Here is a 22236-nt window from a genome sequence, read left to right as displayed (position 1 = left end):
AAGCGTCTCAGGGGCTACTTTCCGTATGATGCACGATCATGTTTGTAATCTGACTAAATCCTTAATACGAAAAATCATGCTATCAATAATATTTTTGTTCTATGAAATTACATTTGCCTAATACACCACATTATACCAATTTAATTTTTTTTTAAACGGCTGCTCTCCTCATGCTTTTTTTTTGCGTCTGAAATGATCTTGAAAAAGGAACAGCATCACAAACCCATTCCAAATGTAATCTTAGGTAAAAACGGTCAACCGAATCTTGTAACTCCAAAGTGGGAGATGATCATAAGCTCTGTACATCTCCCAGACGTATCATTCTACATCGCGGTCTTCACATTATTATTGTTATTATTATAAGTAGTAGGTAGTAGTAGTAGTAGTATCACCATGTCTGTAATTAAGGTGATAAGACTGACTACCTGCTGAATAATCATGTCTTGCAGCATTCTGCTTAAGGGAACAACCGTGATGCTACATAATAGGCGATAGGTGAGGAAACTTTTTTACGCATGCACACGTTAAACACAAGCTTTTTAGCATTAGTGCGCTTCTGTGTCTTTTATCAGAAATGAAGAGAAAGCTTTCTAATTAGTCTTTCATCGGTCGTTTGCGAGTTTGGCATCTTGAAGCCTCTGCCACGCCCACCTGTCATTTCAGTAGCTCGGGATTTCAAAGAAGAGAATCCCAGGATTTCTTCGACTTTAAAGATTATGTTAGGATTTATTGAGTGGAGACTCTCTCTCTCTCTCTCTCTCTCTCTCTCTCTCTCCTTTTGTGTTGTGAATGGTTTTGAAGTAGCGTTTCCCAGTGTTGATGTCATTTCTTCAGACGCCTGAATCGAGAGCTCATTTTGAGGGAGCTGTAGTATTGACGTTCTATTCACCGAAGTGCCCTTGCGACACCCATGAATCTAGATGAGTTTAGAAGAACCAAGGTTAATTCACCCCTATTTCATTTGGCGAATTTAGGTCAGGTTGAAATTGAAATCCATTAATTATCGGCACTCGTGGGAATTTCTCCCTCCCTAGGGCTGTAACCACAGCAAAAAATGCTACTGAACCCCCCCCCCCCCAAACGCCTCCCCCCCCCCCCCACTCTCTCTCTCTCTATTAAAACACCGGGAACAGTTCAAAGAAAACTTTTCTGTTTGTCAAAATTTGAATCACTGTTTTGGGAATATAATCGGCCTAGCGTTTATTGTTACATTTTACTGGTTGTTACATAATGAAAAATCTGACGTTAATTAACGTATAAAGACAAATCTGAAGCTAATCAACATAAGTCTAGTTTCCATCAAAGTTCACCGCCATGGTTACTTCCAGTGACTTGTCGAGTGTTAATGGCTGCCGCCAAACCTTGAAGGTTTGGAAAAAAATATATATATATATTTTGGTGTCATTTACATCGTAATGTGACTCTGGGCACCGAAGGTATTTGGTTTCTGTGCTGCATTTCATTTCGTATTGGCAGAGTGTTCAAATAGTGAGATTAAAAAGGTTTAAAAGTCACATAAACAACTGCTGGATATCTAAGGCGTTCTTGCGTGATAGTTCCTATGGTCACACTTAGATTAGGTTAAGTAAATGTGGTTATTGGACATTAAGTTGCGATACACGACCTTGACTTGCAATACACATCAAGTTGCAATACACATCAAGTGGCCATACACGACGTTATGCAATACAAGACATCAACTTGCAATACAAGACATCAATTTGCAATATAAGACATCAACTTGCAATACAGGTTGTCCTGCAGGGTTGGATGTTGCCTCAGAACGTGAGAGAATAAAAATACTAAAAGAGTGACTTGGTATTATGTGCCGAGTTCGTTACTTTGCAATGGAAATTGTGTTGCAGTTTTGTGATTTAACTTAAAAAAAACTACAGCCTGGTCTTTGACTTGGTACTTTACAATATTTGCAAGAATCTTATCTTCTTAACAGCAGTTCCTTACAGGGAGGATTCCCTGACTTAAACATAATTATGTTAAACCAATTGAGGCTGACCAGGTAATGAGAGGTATTTGTTGGAATTAGTCATCAAACTTTTGCCTTTTTTATGCTTTGACAATCGGTGGTTAAGAGAATGAAGTGTCCCTCCTCCATCTTGGATCTTTGCTGTGATCTGAAGTTCCTCCTGTGGCAACTGTGATGTTATTTATTTAGGAAGAATTTTCTTATGTTTGGCGCCATTGAAGATTTCATGTATAGTTTTAGGTGATGGACAGAGGTATATTTTACTATTGTTATTTCAGTAAAGCATTCATCAAGAACTTGGGGTATATTTTGCGATTGTTATTGGAGTAAAGCATTTATCAAGAGCAATGTTGTTGAAATTTGCTGTGGGCAGTTAAAAAGGAGTGGGTCTTGCTCATGTTGATGAAATATATGCAAATCAATATTTATAGTTAACTTGTAGTACATTGTAGCATAGGCAAGGTGCTCTTATAAGGATATGAATTTGTTGTACGTTTTTATTACTTGTCGACAAAAATGGATTCATTATTCGTACTACTGCATTTCGCAACAGAAACCAGCTGTGATTTTAACAGATGCAGACAGCTTATAATAAGGTCTTTTTGAAATTGTCATTCAATAGACGTTTTGCGTTAGTTTCAAGGACGTAGGGTAACATAGCTTCCGGTAATCGTTCTTGCAAAGTTACCTTAGACATTCCAGCCTTGTTTAGGCTCGATTCTGGAAGCCGAACCTAAACAAACTATGTCCATTCTTACAAAAGACTTCAAACTTTCAAGTATAAATTCATGATAGTGAAAACTTGAGACCATATATACAAAAAGCTCACAAAGGTTAGAGGAATGATGAGGTTATCGTTTACTAGACCAAACTTATTGAATTCCTGCAAAATATAAGTATGTTATATCTCGGAGAGTTCGTCAATGCAGCCTAGTTAATACATTTTAGGAGCCATTAAGCATTCATTTATAGGATGCTGATTTCTGCCTCATCTTGTTTCGTTGACTGATGAGGAAACGGTTACTATAATGGACATATTTACAGTAGAGTCTGGCACTGTAGAGTGGTGTATGTTGTGTGAGCTTGACCTGTGGTTACCTGTCGGCGTCCTTACCTGTCATGATACCACCGAGGGCGGTAGGATGGAAGATAAAGGACCCACCCATTTATTGTCACATAGTCGCGTATGTACACACTCGAAAAATCATAACGGTACTCCATGATGTTGGTCTAATGTACACTACCTCAACACACTGACAAAGAAATTATTATTGATAGAGTCGCCAGCGTTTTAATAGACGTAGCAGATGCATTTAGGATACAAGAGCCTAAGCTCCATTGGGCTCTGTGAAATAACTGGTTAATTAATTTGTTAATTCATTTTGTGCTGGAAGGAACAATACCCTTTTTAATGGGGGGGCGGGGGGGGGGTGAGTGTTAAGTTGTCTTCAGAAAACACTGATGCCATAAAACTGGTGACTTGCAGATGCAGAAGAAACATTCAGTACAAATATAGATGGAATCTGGACAGTATTTTTAATTCATTTATAGCTGCCATTACTACTAAGGATAGAGAAGGTATAACGGCACTCGCTCGCATGATGGGAATAAGTCTAGTTAATTAACGCAGTTGTTATTTTAGTCCAAGCAAAGCATATAATTGTTGGAAATCACAGTTAAGGATACACACATTTTGGGTAAAAGGGCGTAATCTGATAAGTATAAGTATATATACAATACATAGTAATATATTTTGAGAGGTTATTTTCAAATAGTCATATTCTTACAAAGAGGAGACGTCAGTCAGTCAGTCAGTCAGTCTGACGACTGAAACTCGAATTTTGTTTTCCGGAGTCTATGTTTTTTTGACTAATGATAAATGACTTTTTATGTTTGTCTTTATTATGGGTGAAACGCCGATTGAAATATTATCGGTCCTGTTCATGCTACTGATTTTCTGTAACCTATCAAGTCGAAATTGACACTGAGGTTTGATCAAAGAAAATATCTCGAGAAAGTGTTCATGCTTTGTAGAGTCTGTATCTTCATTCATTTCGTGTAGGTTGTTACGTGAACGGTAAATGTTGTACACAATTTAATTTAATTTAATTATTCCAGGTAGTAAAAATAAAGGGTGACAAGTGATGATAAACACGCTGGATTTTTAAAATGCCATATCACAGGCATTTAGTATAGGAAACGGCGCTCGCTTACTATCTTTCTTAGAATTCTGTCAGTCTCTTTCGAAATCAGGAAACTGGTAATCATAACAGAATAACTAATCAGTTGCATTTGGGCATTAATGAACTGGCATTTAAACATTTCCGATGTTACGCTACACGACGCCATTCATGTGTTTTGAAGAGAGAAATCAAGTGGTTTTCATTGGCTTCAAAGTCAAACCGTTATAGAAGTGTAAACTCACACTGATACCATCTGCTCGCCGTCAGAAACCCATCAAATGGATTTCTCTCTCCGTTCAACCCCATTTATTACACAGAGAGCATAGCTAAACTGATTGAAGTTCTGATTCCCTATGATAAAGGTTTACTCTCTCTTTTTCCTAGAATTGCTGCTCTTTTGGGAACTGGATTCATTTCACGTTGTTGGTGGGTTAAACAACTGGTTCTGTCTTCTATCATATATATATATATATATATATATATATATATATATATATATATATATATATATATATATATATATATGAGTGGTTTTCAGCGGAAATTTTATACCCATTTTAGTGACTGCTTGTAAGGTCTATAGGTTCTGTCATTGTTTATGCATACCTGACCAGGCATTTGAATTATTCTTAAAGTACTGGTTATTACTTGTCAGGCAAAAATTGAAATATATGTAAATGGCCTTGAATATGAAGAACTAAAAATTTGCCGAGAGAGAGAGAGAGAGAGGATCTAATTTACTGACAGAGTGGGCGATTAGCAAAAACACCCAGGAATTCATTTTTAGGGCTATTCTCATCATTAGAAAAAGAATCAATTGCTCCAAACTGAACGTAGGTAACCAATCATGATTGTAAAGAGCATTAGGGCAGATTTACGAACAACTCACAGGTCAGAGGACTGATATACTAATAGGGTCGCTGGTTGCTTCCCAAACAATGCTGTTATATGTTAACGATGGTTCCTCGGATAATTCATGAATGACGTTTGCTTTGTCCTTACCACTGCTTTAGTTTGTCGCAGAATGTCGATTGTCTCTGGCTTTAAGTCAGCTGGTTCACAAATGGGGAATGTACTTCGGACAAGTTGGAGTGACAATCACCGGCCTTAATTATCTGTTGCTACTGTAGGGTTCTTTATCTGGCGTCATTTTACACGGGAGGAGACACATCATTATTTTGAGAGAGGCGAGAATGAAAGTTAATCTGAAAAAATTTCAAAAAAAAAAATGTGAAAATCATGAACTGGGAACTTATAATAGTTGTACAAAGCGATACTGACATATTTTGATCTCGGTTAATACTCCAGAGTACCTCTGTGGGAAGAAGACAACTTGGTCTAATCACAGAATATAGCTTAGACAAGTCCTTCGAAGCAAACTGTGGATGATAGAATGCAACAGATGGGTTCCCCTGAGGTACTACATGATGAATTTGAAGACCCAAGCTTGAAACCCTTTCACACTCCACAGAGTTGTTTATGTGAGGTTAAATAGAACGGTCTTCCTAGTCAGAAATAATGCCCAGTAACAGAAATTTGGCAAAACAAACCTTTTTATGAAGGAAAAAACACATTTCTATTAGTTACACAATCAGCAATAAAGTATTTTTAATGAAATTCCTGGAATTTAGGCCAAAAAGACAAGCGCTGGAGTACATACCTTCAGCCAATTCAGCGCTGAAGGATATGAAAAGGGAGTTGGAGTGGTTGGATAGCAAGATAAAAGAAGAAATTCAGAAAATAAAATACGAAGGAGAGAAGTCTCAAGGTGGATTGAAGGAAGGAAGTGAGAACGGAGATAAAACTATCTTTGAGGGGCTCAAGGTATCATAACTTTGCTGGACAACACAAAGCATAAGTCAATTAGCCATTGGGGTCAAGAGAACCATATCCTTTTTATTTCTTTAATTCTTCAGCCGAAGGAATATTCCTCACGGACAGAATCGAACGGACCTATAATAAACCGAAGAAGGCTCCAAAGGGAAATCAGTCTGCAAAGAGAGAGAGAAAGAGAAGGATTCAGAATTTGCTCCTCTTAAAAATTTGGAGATCAGAAGATTCCACAACTGGGCTCAGCAGACTATTCCACCTTTTAGTTGTAACTTGGATAAAAAAAAATCGTAGCAAACAGAGTACTAGTATAAAACCTCATACTAGTAAATTATACAATTTTTGTGTCAACAGCCTGACTAGCATTGCGAGCACAAACTGCAGATTCGGGTAAAAAAGAGCTTCTACCTGGAACGCTCTTTCTACTGAGGACTGACGAATATCTGGAATTATGTGCGATGTTGGATTTGAAACATTTCTTAGCCATGTCTATCTGACATTTTATTAGGCTGGCGATAAAATGCTTTCCCATATTTTGAGAATTAAGTTTCGAGTCTGAACAAGTAGTTGGTAAATCTGATGTACAAATTTAAACAAAGATGGCAAGGTGATGTTCAATCTTGATAATGGAAAAATTTGCACCTCTCCAGGTGCATTTCTATAAATGTCATTATCTTCTGTGACACCACAAGGAAGTGGGGCTCCCTGGGCTTACACCTGCAGCAATCCTCACAAAATAGATTTAACCAGCGGCATAGAATGACCTCCAAAAGAGTGATTTTCCTTGGAGTGAGTTTCTGTGAGGTTCTACAAAGTATCTCATCTGGAATTAAGCAGATTATTCTGATAGACCATCTTTGTATACAGAATTCCAGTTATTTCTGGTGTACTTTCCTAAGGTGGCAGAAAGGATCCATAACTATTCAAGTTTGTTCATTATTACTTAAATACTTCGTACAGCCTACTGTGCTTCCTGCAGCCCTAATGATAGTTGGCAATTATTTGACTCCTCATATCTCTGTATTATTGTTCTTTCCGAGGGAGCGTTAAGACCTGCCAATAACAGAGGATAGATTGCTGTTAGAGCCTGAGAGCAGTCGATTCAAGCCAGTCTTGAGTCTTCAGTTGAGAGCCAGTCTTCAGTATGAATCGGCCTTCATTCGTAACAAGTCATCGACAAGGTTGGTGTATATTTACGGCTCTGCTAATATTACTCTGAGTCAAGGGTCCCTCACGAGGCATTTATAAATATTCCTGAGATTCCATATTTTGGACAGCGTATTTTGCAGCCACCTGGATGTGCTCTGGCCCTGACTGCTTATTGTTCATCACGGTCTCGGACTTCACCTCACCTTAATCATGTCGAGACATAATACCATTCTCCGAAGCATTTTAGCATCAGTCACTTCTTGCTTGGATGAACTACAGTGAGTACCAACGTTAATTGTATTGTTAGGTGGGAACAAACACTTAAATTGGGTAATTGTAGTCATCTCTTTGAGCCTTTGTCTCTGCTTCTTAATGACTCTCCTGCTGCCTGCAATTGGTTGAGTACGATTCTATTTGTTTATTATGTTTTTTTATACTGAAGGATTTTTCTTGTCCTTCCAGTGGATTCTGAAAGCCTCTAATGAAGGTGGACATTCTTGATAATATTGTACATAGTGGTAAGCTTAGATTTCTTTTTCATTGTCATAAAAAGTTAAAATACACAATTGAAGAATCTTTGTATAGGTAACTTATATGGGTGTTACACCATTTCAGGATAGGGTTATCCAGCATTGTTAAATGGTTATCTCAGTTAAGGTAACATGTTTACTTATTCCTATATATTAGCTCTTATTGTAGTATTCTTCTTATAAATATCAATTCATATTAATATTCCAAGGCTTTATTATTTATTTATGTATATTTTCCGTATCTTCAATACAGGTATGGGGGAGAAGCTGATCCTTTAAGAGGAAGAGCCCTGTGTTATGCATTTGATATTTTCATGTTATTAAATTTGAATAAACTACTTTAAATTTTCCAAGTGTATAAATCAACTACCACTCAATGGCATGGATTTTACATTTTTCAGCATACTTTGTCTACTGAAAGATTATTTCCCCAAGGATAATCTCTCTACCTAGTTCCTTATGAATGCTCTCTGGTGTGTATGCGCACGTGCTCAACCACGAGAGACTTCTGAGCAAATGCCGCCTTCTAACAGACTCCACATTTGTATGGCTTCTCCCTGGTGTGCATCCGTATGTGTTCAGTGATTTTCAAGTGCTTGCCACATAGCTTACTGCTGAATTACCTCACTCCAGTATGGCCAGTCATGTGACTGGTGAGGTAACCCCTGACAGAGAAGGCTTTCTTGCACTGACCACAAGTAGATTTCCTCCCCAAGTGGAGTAATCTCCCTGCAACCAGTACTGACTCGCTACTCTAGAGTTTCTATTTGCCTTAAGAGTTGCCAGAAGTCATTCATGGCCCACTGAAGGATTTGAACATTTTTCATTCAAAATTCAATCAAACTGTATGGCACAAAATGTCAATCGACAGGGGATGACACCCAAAAATGGCCCTAAAGTTATAAATAGTTGTCAGTTGACGCCACCAGGTCACAAAGGGTTAAAGAAAAAGCATAGGCATGAATTTCTCTCGAAAATCACTATGACCACCAATATATGATATGGTATGAAGAAAAAATCATTGTCAAAAGACAAAGAATAATAATATTGAACAAAAGAGAATCACTCGAAGAAACAAAAATAAAAATCTAATTCATCTAATAATAATTATAATAATAATCATAATAATAAAAGCCCTCCAGTGAAGCCTGTGCAAGAAACACCAGCTACCTTGCAGTAATAAGTGGTACAAACACCAACCTGAAAGAGTGATAGAAAACGAACAGGCAAAGATCCTCTGGGACTATGGTATCAGAACAGATAGGGTGATACGTGCAAATAGACCAGAGGTGACGTTAATTGACAAAATCAAGAAGAAAGTATCACTCATTGATGTCGTAATACCATGGGACACCAGAGTTGAAGAGAAAGAAATGGAAAAAATGGATAAGTATCAAGACCTGAAAATAAAAATAAGAAGGATATGGGATATGCCAGTGGAAATTGTACTCATAATCTAGGAGCACTAGGCACGATCCCAAGATCCCTGGAAAAAACTAGAGGCTGAAGTAGCTCCAGGACTCATGCAGAAGAGTGTGATCCTAGGAAAAGGCGGAACGAACATAGTAAGAAAAGTGATGGACTCCTAAGGAGCAGGATGCAACAGGAACCCCACACTATAAATACCACCCAGTCGAATTGAGGACTGTGATAGAGAGAAAAAAAAAAAATAATAGAGATAGAAAGTCTTTACCTGTATTGAGGAAGATGATGTCATTAGATGATTTTTATCTTCTTCATAATTATATTACATATTCATAAGAAGAATGACAAGTAGAGACTACAGAGAGAGAGAGAGAGAGAAAGGGGGATAGATTTTCAAGGAGAGACAGATCGAAAGAGAGCAAAAGTGATAGAGAGAGAGAGAGATTAGGAACATCTGAGGGCGCTTCCATCTCACTGGCGTTGCAGACTTGAAGGTCGTCGTCATCTCTACCCATAAAGAGTATACATATATAAAATCATGAGGTACGGAGTCAATTAGGCCCATATAGGCCTACATATTTCAATGCATCAGGCCTATAAAGGACCCATTTTATACTGATAAAGACTCCCTGAATATTCATAAAGACTTGCACCTTTTTTGTATGAAACTGATACAGACATAGAAATTAGTTTATTTAATAGGCAGTTTAATGATTAAAATATATGTATAAAACATGATACAATCCATCATACAGGGCTTAAACATTCTAAGATGTCAGCTTAGGCCTAAGTTGCAAATACCATAGTCTAAAATGGGTTTTTTCCCATAGGCCTAAGCTCCCACTAACCATAGTCTATAATGGTTTCCTCGCTAACCTGAATAGATTGTAGCAACAATTTATTATTACGTCTAAGTAGCCTCATCTCTTGAATGTTTTATTGATTTTTCAGAAGTAACAGTCTGCTAACTAACAAATCCCTCATAATATGTATAGCCAATACGTACTACTTGAATATTTTCACGAATCATGATGAGTAACCAAGTCAGTAATAGTGATAAAAAAAATTATAATAATAAAAATACATAATACAGTAAAATAACAAAAATACAGCAATAATAATGTCACTCAATATGTAAAGTGAAATTTCACTCATTAAATGCATCCTTTAAATAGGTCTAAGTGTGCGATGCCTACGAATTATTTGAACATTATAAATGATAAAAAAATCTTTCCTTAACCCTTAATGGATTTAGTACTACCTTTAATTAAATCATATAGAATTCAGTGGCATTTGTAAAAATTTCACAATTAAAAATGTTCAGATATTCTTGGGAGATTTTGTCGAGTCTTCTTATTCTATCCAAGATGTCATTGAGTGGGAAACTGGACTAAAATATTTAGCACTGAATTCGTCACATTGGAGATAAAGTGGTACCCAATATATATATTATAAACCCACATCTCTAGGCCTATCAAAGTGTCAGGACTATTATACCATTTATTTAAAAGACTGACCTCAAATAATGATGTTTAAACTAACTTAGTTTCATCTAGAGATCCAAGATCAGATCTCCAGAGGTCTAAATATTTTGTGGCTTATTACTGCATATCAAGTCTGCTGTCAATATGCCTTCAGTCATACCTTCATCTGATTGGGATAACAGTAGGTACTTGAACTAGCCGTTGGTAACTTCCTCCTCAACCCAAGTATTTTGATAATAGTTTAGATATTTTTCCCCAAACTTCATTATGCAGAAACCATGCAAGCATCAAGATAAATTCAGTCTTTGAGAGATCTTCAGGTAAACGAAGTCTGTCTCTGATGAATTGATCGTATTACAGAGACTGTGATCACTTGCCAGACTTCTGGGCTTTTTCGAATGAATGAAGAAAAGTAACCTCACACAAAATCAAGTTGGGATGAATCTGAGAGTTAAAAGACAGTAAGGCAAATATAAGCAGAGGGTTTGTCTTATTGTCAGGGACCTCCCCTTGTCAGAGAAAGGGGCAGTTGCTTCTATAATCTCTAAAGATAAATAGAATGGTTGCTCTATTGCAAAACCCAACTGCATCGGTCGCCAGTTCGAGCATGTGATGGCCAGATCCACTCTCTGCCTGAAGGAAGAGAAGCCAGTTACTCCCACATTCATTTTCGTGTCCACAACTGTATGTCTAAGACAACATGCAACCTTGTCCTGATAAAGGAGCCGGATGAGCTACACAAGTTGCTGAGCAGCCACCACAGGTCCAAAGGAGTAGTTAGCACAGTCATTTCTTTTAGAGGTTAACTGCCAGCTACAGAAACAGTTAGGCTTGCAGTTTGAATTAAGAGGTAGCTACCTGGTGAGGTTATCACATTTTAAACTTCTCCCTCATAGCAGGAAATGTTTGTTGGTTTTGTAATATTCTGTTTTTATTCAGACTTTTTAAACTTATTCGATTCATCAAAGAAAATAATCCTGCAAAGTGAATAGAGTATAGTCATCTACACAGTTCACCAAAGGGCAGCTGTTACGTGAATAAAGTTGGTGCATTGGGACCACAAGGAAAGATGCACTTCAATTGGGAAGAGGTGCACTGGGACCAGATACTCGGTGCATTCAGACCACATCATGGTGCATTCATTCACTTTTGGCAGTGTAGAATATTATTCTGATATTACTTAAGTTTTAATAGGATCAAATGAAAAATCTTATTTATGTATACAAAATTTTTCTTATCTATCAATATTTTCATATTTTCAAAGTTTATAGTACAATGAAATAAAAAAAAGAGGTTTAATCTAATCAGAATAACACATTACTTTCGTCATTTACATAACTAGTCTAGTCTAAACACTTCAGACTGGTTAACCTAAAACAAAATACTGCACAGTCTACTGTATTTAGTGAGTGAATACAAGGCATTAGGATTTACTTACAAATGCTTTAGCACATTCTTTGTAGAATAATAAAACCAAGAACAAATAAGAAAATAATCATATAAAAATGCACCTAAATTTCATTGAAGTTTAATGAAGGTATCAATCCTTTCTATTTCCACTATGAATAACATTTCATGGTAATATTCAAGCTTGCAAGTACATATACAAGTGCATATATGCACAATGCTGAATAACAAAAGGATGAAAACCATGTCAGCCAAAGACAATAACTAATTTTTATTGGAAATCATACAAAAAATACACCGGAACAAGAAAAGTGGAGAAGGCAAAGGAAAATTTCTTAACCTAACACTGTGTAGTGTTCAATGAGAAAAATTGTAAGAAAAAACTAAAAGTAATTTATTATACCTTTGCATAAAGGTCACACAACCATTTTGCATCAAATTCACTTTGGCCAAAAATACTTTGGCTCTGCCTTGACTTCTAACAAAGACTCTGCAAATGAAGAGCCTTCATCTGCATTTTCAGTGAGACCCTCCTCCAGATTCTCCTTCTCTTCTTTGAGTAACAGCAATGATGATGGTCATGAATTGGATCATAAAAATATAAATATGGTTTTTCTTTTTATCGTCCCTTAGGTTGCTGTTGCCTTTTTTTTCTATAGATTTTGCAGACAAGTTAACAATAATTATCTCCACATCAAGTCCAACTTACTTTGGGATGCAAAACATTAACAAATCTGTCAGGGCAACTGAACATCCTCTCTGATGAGTGACTTTGCTTGTGCATTTTGACACCTGAAAAACAGTCTGGCATTCAGAACCAATGACTGTGATTTGCAGAATACAAGACAAAAGTACAACATGCAGTGTAAAAGAACAATATCTTTCCTCCATGAGTACTCACATATGTTATGAATCTACAAAAGAAAAACTGTTTCAACATCGTGTGGAAGAATGACATCTTTCTTCCGAGTTAACAAATTCATTCTATGATGAACCTAATGTAAAAACCTAATGAAAAAAGACTTCTCAGAAACCAAGTGCAGATACAGGATATGACTTCTTTCTAGCAGGAGTTTTTACACACCTTTTGAGACACCTTCATTCAAAACAGACACAGGAATCAAGTTAAATAAAACCATGTAATAAAAACTACTTGGACAGAGATCAAGTAAACAGCTTCTGTCTAGTGTGAATTCTCTTGTCTTTTGAGAGGACTTGGATGAGAAAAATTCTTTGACATATAAAGCAACTGCATGGTTTCTCTTTGGCTTATGTTATTCTTAATTTTATGTTTATATCAGGGGTGCAATGGGCCCCAGCCTGGGGTCTATGGTTGCACCTCTAAATTCCACTATCCTTATATCCAAGGGCTTGTTTCTCGGCGTTTACTATTGCTTTGAGGGTAGCAATCTGCACCGCATTTATACTGGGCAACTTCGTATACCTTGAAGATATTTTCTCAGACTTTTCTTTATAAGTCCTGTTGCTCCTACCACCAAAGGTATCTTTTTCTATTTCCTTCAGTTCCCATGTGCTTTTCAGGTCATTCTTCAGGTCTTGGTATTTTGTTATTTATGCTTTCAGCTCTATTGAGGCCAAAGTCACTGGGTACTGTCACATCTATAATCGTTGCTGTTTATTCCTCCTTGTTCCAGATCACAATATCAGGTCTCATAGCACCTCCTTCTATATATCTTCCTGTTGCAATTTCCTTGTCATAAAAGATGGTTACAGCTCTATCGGAGGTGACTGGATCTGGTTCATGCTCCCACACTTTTCCTTTCATTTCATATTTTGTTGTGGTGGGCAGTGTAGTGACCATCTGCAAGCAGAGTCTAGCAGGCTGATATCAGATGACTAACACTCTCAACCACTGCATGACAAAACATACACTGGTCAACTGATGATATGCCTGGCATTTTCTTGAAGCCGTTTGTCAGGAGGCCTTGGTCTTGTGCTCCTATTATCAGTCTTTCTCCATCATAACCTAGATCTCCATTTCTTATCCATCTAAGTGACTCTTTTTTGTCAATGTAACTTTTCCAATTCTTCTTGAACTCTTCATGTCCTTTCCATTGTAAGTCTCTCTTCTCTGTCACTGTATTTCTGCTTAGACTTCGTGGCTATTGTTGCTGTTGGTCTGTTTGGTATCCTCTGTGTCTTTTATCAGATCTGCAAAGTTCTTAGACTGTTTAGTTATTGATGTTAGTTGGCTCAGGGCTTCATTATGGTGTTGGGCAACCTTTTTGATGTTTTCGTCCTCAGAGCTTTTCAAGTACTGCCCTTGACTTAATATTGGTGCTCTGTAGGCCTGGTTGATCTCAGTCAGGCCTAATTCACCTTCTCTGTGAGGGAGATATATTCTGTCCATACACTGGTGTCTGTATGTGACTTTATGTAGGGTGAGAATCTTTTGATATCCATCCTGTCTAACTCACCTTCTGGCCAGTCTACAATGCCAAAACCATATGTCACCAATGGTACCGCCAGCTGGTTTATGGCAGTGATCTTGTTCTTTGGTATTGATTCTTTAAGTGGCTGATGTATTCTTTCTTTACCTCTTCTCTCACTTTCTTGTGTTCCATACCACTGTTTTCTTCTATTCCCATGTTTTTATATGCAGACTCCTCTGCCAGGTCTTCAACAAATATGACTTCCTCTTCCTTTATGCCTTCTGATGTTACTTTCTTCCCTCTCTTTATTGTACTCTTGGCACACTTGTCCAAACCAAATTTCACGCAGGTGTCATTTGAGAATTGGTGGACTGTCCTAACTTGTTCTTCCAATTTTTCTTCTGAATCTGCAAACAACTTCAGGTCATCCATGAAGAGCAGGTGATTCACTCTTTTATTCTCTTTTCTGCTTCTGCTTTTGCTTAGGTTATAGCCAGTGTTAATGTTGTTCAAGATTTTACTAAGCAGATCTATGGTCAAGCAGAATAGAAGTGGTGAGAGGCTGTCACCCTGGAATAATCCTCTTTGGATCTTTATGTCTGGAATTACTATCTGGCCCTCCTTCCTGGTGAGCTTAAGTTTAACAATGAACAGGAGAACGAGAGTACAGATCATTTCTTCTTTTTATGTACACCAAAGTTTCTGGAATCCTTTCCCCTTAGACAGAGAGTGGTCTTCCACTTACACATCTGTACTGCCAAGAAAGATCTTATTTCCTCATTGATGTTGTCTAATTCCATACATTTAAATATCCCGGTGCACGGCAGGTTGTCAAATGCCTTCTTGTAATCTATCCAAGCCATATTACTTATCTTAAAATTATCATATTCTTTTATTTTCTTTGTTACTTTCTCGATGGTGAACCTTACTGGTGGCATTTTCTGTTTCTGGCTGTTCTTCTACCTAATGGTGTCAATCCATAAATTCTCTTGGTGTTGTCTAGGGTCTTCAAACAGTGGCTTCCAAAATCTCTCTAGGTCTTCCTTGTTTGGTGGTGTTCGTACCTCCACTGTTTTTTTCGTCATGTTTCTATACACAATCTTTGGATTTTGACTAAACTGTCTATTTATCTGTTTTGCTTTTACCTTCTGTTGTTTGTTTCCTATTTGTGAAGCTAGGTCCTTTATATTGGCTTGGTGTTCTGCCAGTTTCCACTCATTTGTTCATCCCCTATTCTGTATTTTTTCTTTATTTTCCTTATTTTCTTGAGCAGATTTTGTGAGTGATTTTGATCTGTCATATAGTAGGTCATTTGAGAAATCTCTGCCTTAACTGGTTTATTTTATCATGTTGTTTCTTTTTCCTCTCCAGTACGCAATCTCATATGACGTGTAAGACTTCGCTTGTGGGAAAATGCTTTCCCACATTACTTGCACATATATGGTTTCTCTCCAGTATGCAATCTCATATGACTTGTAAGATGATGTTTGTGGGCAAATCCTTTCCCACATTCCTTGCACATGAATGGCTTCTCTCCAGTGTGCAACCTCATATGACGTGTAAGATGTCGTTTCCGGGAAAATACTTTCCCGCATTCTTTGCACATGAATGGCTTCCCTCCATTATGGATTCTCATATGACTTGTAAGATGTGGTTTCTGGGAAAATGATTTCCCACATTCGTTGCACATAATTGGCTTTTCTCCAGTATGTAATCTCATATGAAGTTTATGTTTTGGAGTCTGGGAAAATGGTTTTCCACATTCGTTGCATATGAATGGATTCTCTCCAGTGTGGATTCTCATATGAATTGTAAGACTATCTTTCCTGGGAAATGCTTTCCCACATTCCTTGCACACGAATGGCTTCTCTCTAGTGTGGGTTCTCATATGAATTGTAAGATGTGGTTTCTGGGAAAATGCTTTCCCACATTCCTTGCAAATGAATGGCTACTCTCCAGTATGTAATCTCATATGAATTTTAAGACTTTTTTTCTGGGAAAATGCTTTCCCACATTCCTTGCAAATGAATGGCTTTTCTCCAGTATGTAATCTCATATGAAGTTTAAGACTTTGTTTATGGGGATATGCTTTCCCACATTCCTTGCAAATGAATGGCTTTTCTCCAGTATGTAATCTCATATGAAGTTTAAGACTTTGTTTCTGGGAAAATGGTTTTCCACATTCGTTGCATATGAATGGACTTTCTCCAGTGTGGATTCTCATATGAAATGTAAGACGATCTTTCCTGGGAAATGCTTTCCCACATTCCTTGCACACGAATGGCTTCTCTCCAGTATGTAATCTCATATGAATTTTAAGACTTTGTTTTTTGGAAAATGCTTTCCCACATTCCTTGCAAATGAATGGCTTTTCTCCAGTATGTAATCTCATATGAAGTTTAAGACTTTGTTTCTGGAAAAATGCTTTCCCACATTCGTTGCAAATGAATGGCTTTTCTCCAGTATGTAATCTCATATGAAGTTTAAGACTTTGTTTACGGGAAAATGCTTTCCCACATTCCTTGCAAATGAATGGCCTTTCTCCAGTATGCAATCTCATATGAAGTTTAAGACTTTGTTTATGGGAAAATGCTTTTCCACATTCGTTGCATATGAATGGATTTTCTCCAGTGTGGATTCTCATATGAATTGTAAGACGATCTTTCCTGGGAAATGCTTTCCCACATTCCTTGCACACGAATGGCTGCTCTCCAGTGTGGGTTCTCATATGAATTGTAAGACTTTGTTTCTGGGAAAATGCTTTCCCACATTCCTTGCACATGAATGGCTTCTCTCCTGTATGGATTCTCATATGAACTATAAGATAATGTTTCAAGGAAAATGCTTTCCCACACTCATTGCATATGAATTTCTCTCTGGTAGGATTTGTGATATTATTTGAAAGATTAACTTTCTTGTAAATTGCTTTCTCACAGTCAGTGGTTATGAAAGGCTTCTGTCTATTGTCACGGATCCTGCTTTCTTGTTTTACATCCTTTTTGCAAGTTTGTGGATGTTTTTCATTCACTATTGAATTCATTTCATATAAATATTCATCATCTTCACTTGACTCACAGAATTCCTCTGGCTCTATTTTGATGTCCATCAATGAATCCAGAGACAAAAAGTCTCCATCACTGGTTCCACTAAAGGCAGCCAAGTTGCTGTCTTCTTGATTTATGGAAGGTAGTGATAATGCCCCTTCAGTTTCACTTTTCAAAGGAAATTCTAAAGAATGTTTTGGATTCATTTTAGCCTTATGTCCTGTCCTGTTCTGTAATGACAATGTGTTCAATTCACAACTTTTAACACAGAATTGTTTACAAATAATTACTGAATAAATCTGTTAAAAAGTTAAGTACAATATCTTGGAGGACTACAAACAGATTTCACTGCTGATGCATGAATCTAATATTCAACACAAATTTTACTTGTTATTTAAATTTGTTAAATACGTGTTCAATAATTCACTGTTGTCTCATACACTTGAGAGTTACTATTGGTAATGTTCCATGTAGTACCATTGAACAACATGCATTTCCCAAAATCCTGATGCTAATCAAAACTGACGAAGGAAGGAAGGTTCTTCTGAGGGAGAATCTGGAATCAAACAATGCAACACAGAGTTAGGAAACATAATGTCAGAACTGAATCAACAAAATAATAAATCAAATTCAATTCAGGTTCCCATAAAGGTCTTAACAGTTAATATTAACCCCCACCACCTCACATCTGTAAACCTTCTTAGCTTGAACATATCTAATTAACAAATCAAAGGCTGATAATAGAAAATGCAAGAGACCAGCATAAGAGTTTTGTGGGGTAACAGCAGGAAGGGTACAGTACACAGCAAATGCTTAATTATGTGATCCAGCTATACATAACACCATATTATCCACAAATGTGGTAGATGATAAGAAGAAAAAATAGTAAGGGTGAACTGAGTAGTAATTTGAAGAGAGATGAAACTTTTCAAATTAGTTTCACTGATTGTTATTGTTGATACAATACATGAGTAGCTATTATGACCAGCAACACTGATGACAGTATTGGAAGGTATATGCTGCTACATTTCTCCAAATATGACATTTTTTTAAGAGCTATACGAACCAGAGGTTTTTATGAAGGAGTATCTTTCAGTGCATGTCAGAAATGGGTTAACTGGTGGTTAAGAAGAGTGAGTAGGGTAATGAACAAAGAGGGGTGGCTGTGATGGGAGATATGATATAAGGTTTATGTTTGCATACCTATGAAAATTACATATTATAGCATTTCCTTGATTAGTGTATCTGCATATGCATGGCTTGCGACTAGGCAATATATCCACATTTAACTCCAGCCCTACCAAAATCTACATGAATGTATACATACATAAACATGATAGAGTAGAAAAAGCCCCTGTTTTTTTTTTTTTTTTGGTTTTCAATGCTTGCAAAGTGGAATAAATACAATTTTTTAAGTAATTTGTATTTTTCCTAATATACAAACCCGAAGGTCTTTATGTAAGTGCTATATAAGCAGAATATATGGAATGTTATTCCATATGATAAAAAAACAAAATCAAAACTATGATTAATTAAAGCCAGTGACCCAAGAGGTCAACCAGTTTGCTTGCAGGAATGTGATCAGACCAGATACGATAAAGTAGGCTAAGATGACGTGTTGTAATGAGTCAGTGTCTAGTTGCCGTCACCTGTGGTCATTCATTTGTTTTGTAAACTTTAGTCCAAGCTTCCTGCTTGAGACAACCACCGTGACCTATAGCTCAAGCGGCCTACGTGACTTGTAATCTATGTCATCTGTGTGTATGTGCGTATGTTCGAGTTACTGTCTGCTTCCTTTATGATTTGTAAACCAGATTGTAGTCAGAATTCACTCAGCCATCATCATTGGCAGACCTGTACAATTTCATCATGTAATCTCAGAAGAATAGAGATATTTTTGTACTCAGTGTTTTCTACTAGAAACCTCACATCAGAAAGAAGATACTGAATGAACTTAAAAATTATCATCATGAGTTTGAAACATCTCCGTCGTCATAACCAAAGAAGATACTGACTTCGTAAGTTATCATCAAAACCCAAGACACTCCAATGAATATGGAGAGTTATAACAACCCGACCTTAGCGTACAATTATCACAGGTCTAAATAACCTCACAGGGCGCCTTATTATACAAAGGCATCAGTATAGAATTGGTGGCAGCTATATATTGGTGACAGCCTTCAGCGTACCCTTCAACGTCTTCCGAAGAATAACCAGAATAATGAATAATGCATCATATCAGAAGTCAACGACGACGAAAGCAAGAGATTCTTCAAGCAACTTAGTATCATCGTTTAGTGAGCGTCTTCAGCAGTGCATACCTTCAAGAAACAAACCTGACGTGTCTTCTTCCTACGGCAACCCAAGGTTTGTCCCAACCGTAAGAGATGTCTCTCATTAGAATCATTCAAGAAAACATCAATCGTTTATATTATTGAGGCGTTTTCCAGCTCTTCAAGAAACAAACCAGACGCGTCTGCACGAATCATCCAACAAATGAACAACGCGCAAGGGGGAAACTCAAGCCAAAACCAGGGTCATCCGCTAAACAGAGAAAAGGCACCAAGGCCGTGTGTCAATATCGAAACGCCATGACTTCCCACAAAATCAAGCTAAGTACAACCCTTTTTTATTCATTTGGAGTAAATGAGTGTTTCCTTTGCAGGTCGAATTTTCGTTGTTCCTGTGGCTGAAGTTACGGGACATTCTTAATCTTACTTTTTTACAGAAATTATCTTCATCATTGGGATTTCGCTACTGCGAGTTTTTATCTTTGAATTTGTTTCCAGAAGTTCTCCTGAAATATCATAATCATATACTGTGTCAATTTTATCATTTTGGGTGCTTATTAATTCTTTACGTAACAAATCATATTAAACATTGAATATATGTTTACGCAGTGGACGTCTGTATTTATACAGATGCATGGATAGGGTCGTTAGGCACCATAGTGATAAGAAAACACACAAAAACAAGTGGAACACCCACACAAATTTGGATAAATTAGAGGTAACACTATTTCGGGTCAGGACAATAAAGACTCCTTTGCAAGGTCCCGATCGTAGTTTTAGCCTTGAGTTTTTTTAGTTATATGTGTAAAAAATCGAATCTCAATGACTCAACTTAACCTTAAAAAAATAGTAATACGGCTGGATTGCAAGGAATAACATGTCTGTAAAAACTTTCATTAGGTTAACATACTTAACATTCATATAAACAAATTAACAAAATATGTCTAAATGCGCTGACCTGGATCCCTCACTATTTCAAATTTTAGCAAAGAATAAAAGTAAACCACAGCAGGTACATATAGTTAACAATAACGCAGTAAAGATAACTTGTTTTAATAGTAATCGCTCAATTCATAATAGTTAAAGTCATTCTTACGTTCATTGCTTTATACATAACCAACAACAACAGAATGCTAAAAACACATGCACCCTCGAATGTCTTAGTGCATGTAAAAAGACTTTGCTCGGATCTGAAATTTTAATCCTTCCCGACACTCTGAAATATAACGATTTCCGAGAACAAAGCACTATACACGGTTGACTCACAGCAACAAGTTAATCTAGTGATCCACAAAACCTATACATATCGTGGATATGGAAGTTATAAATATCGTATTTTTTACTGTCGCTAAATTTAATCAGTTGTGGACGAATCACTCTTATACTCTATCTAAAGTAATATCCGTAAAGTCATTCAAGCAGAGGTGATTCAGCAGATTATTTTTGATCTTTTATCTGAATACCAGGATGTTTCTCCACTAGCGAGTGATCTCTGGGGGTAAAACGGATGTCATTGAACACAAAATACGGTCTAAGGACAAACATAAAGCTATATACGTACCTTCGTATAGACTCCCTATGAAATTTCAAAATAGAGATAAATGACGAAGTTGAAAAAATGTTAGTAATAGGAGTCATAACAACCCGACCTTAGCATACAATTATTGCAGGTCTAAATAACCTCACAGGGCGCCTTATTATACAAAGGCATCAGCCCTATATTAACATATGGATATAATTGCAGCGCAAGCTGGGAAAATAGCTGTTTAACTTTAAATAAGGTGGTTAACTATCAATGGTAGAGTGGGAGTCCCCCCACCCCTATCCTTATGTTTCACTCTAACCTTCTGGCTCAGGTAACTGAATGAGGGGTGGCTTGAGGTGGGACATTTATGTAAAGACCTGTAGGTTTGTATGTCCAGAAAAATACAAATTACTTAAAATATTTGTAGTTTGTTCCTAAGTAAATACAAACCTTCGGTCTTTATGTATGTATTAAAGGCACTAGTAGTAACATGTAATATTAAATAATCAAATAGTGGGGTTGATAACCTTAGCTCTTGCCGGTTAGAGACAAATGCAAAACGCTGGATTCCTCGAAGATGCTGAGATTTAAAAAACAAACAGGAAAGCTTACCGGTGCATAATTGGAGTCAGTGATGCATTCCAAAGATCACGAGTTCCATGTATGTAGCGTGCATAAATCTGTGCACCAATTGGTGAGTGTGTGTTCGTAATGCACAGAAAATGACATATAATCTGTTGTATGAGAATCAAAGAGGGACTCACTGAAATTGATTGATAGAGTGTTGAACAAGGTAACATAAAGTGAACTTTGAGAGAATTAATATTTATAGTGACAAAATTCATCTTTTAAAGAAAGGTAGTGAGGTACAGCAAACATTTTTTATTGATGAACTTTAATGTTTTATGGTGTCATAATAACTGGTCTCTTTATTTCAGATGGATTCGAAGTCACCATATGGGTTTTCTATTTTGACTGATAAACTATGAAT

General features: G+C 36.9%; 1 protein-coding gene across 1 annotated transcript in view; it reads right to left on the bottom strand.

Moving 5' to 3' along the window:
• Nucleotides 1–15929: 15929 nt before the first annotated feature.
• Nucleotides 15930–22236, bottom strand: part of LOC135204733 (oocyte zinc finger protein XlCOF20-like) — a 32037-nt gene continuing 25730 nt past the window's right edge. The window contains exon 2 of the mRNA XM_064234891.1: nucleotides 15930–17985. Within this exon, the coding sequence (XP_064090961.1) occupies nucleotides 16334–17635 (1302 nt within the window). The 5' untranslated portion in view covers nucleotides 17636–17985 and the 3' untranslated portion in view covers nucleotides 15930–16333. The remainder of the gene's footprint in view (nucleotides 17986–22236) is intronic.

Source organism: Macrobrachium nipponense, chromosome 47 (assembly GCF_015104395.2).
Source record: "Macrobrachium nipponense isolate FS-2020 chromosome 47, ASM1510439v2, whole genome shotgun sequence".
Classification (NCBI taxonomy): Eukaryota; Metazoa; Arthropoda; class Malacostraca; order Decapoda; family Palaemonidae; genus Macrobrachium; species Macrobrachium nipponense.
Note: the sequence above shows the minus strand (reverse complement) of the source record. Positions and strands in the feature narration are given on the sequence as shown.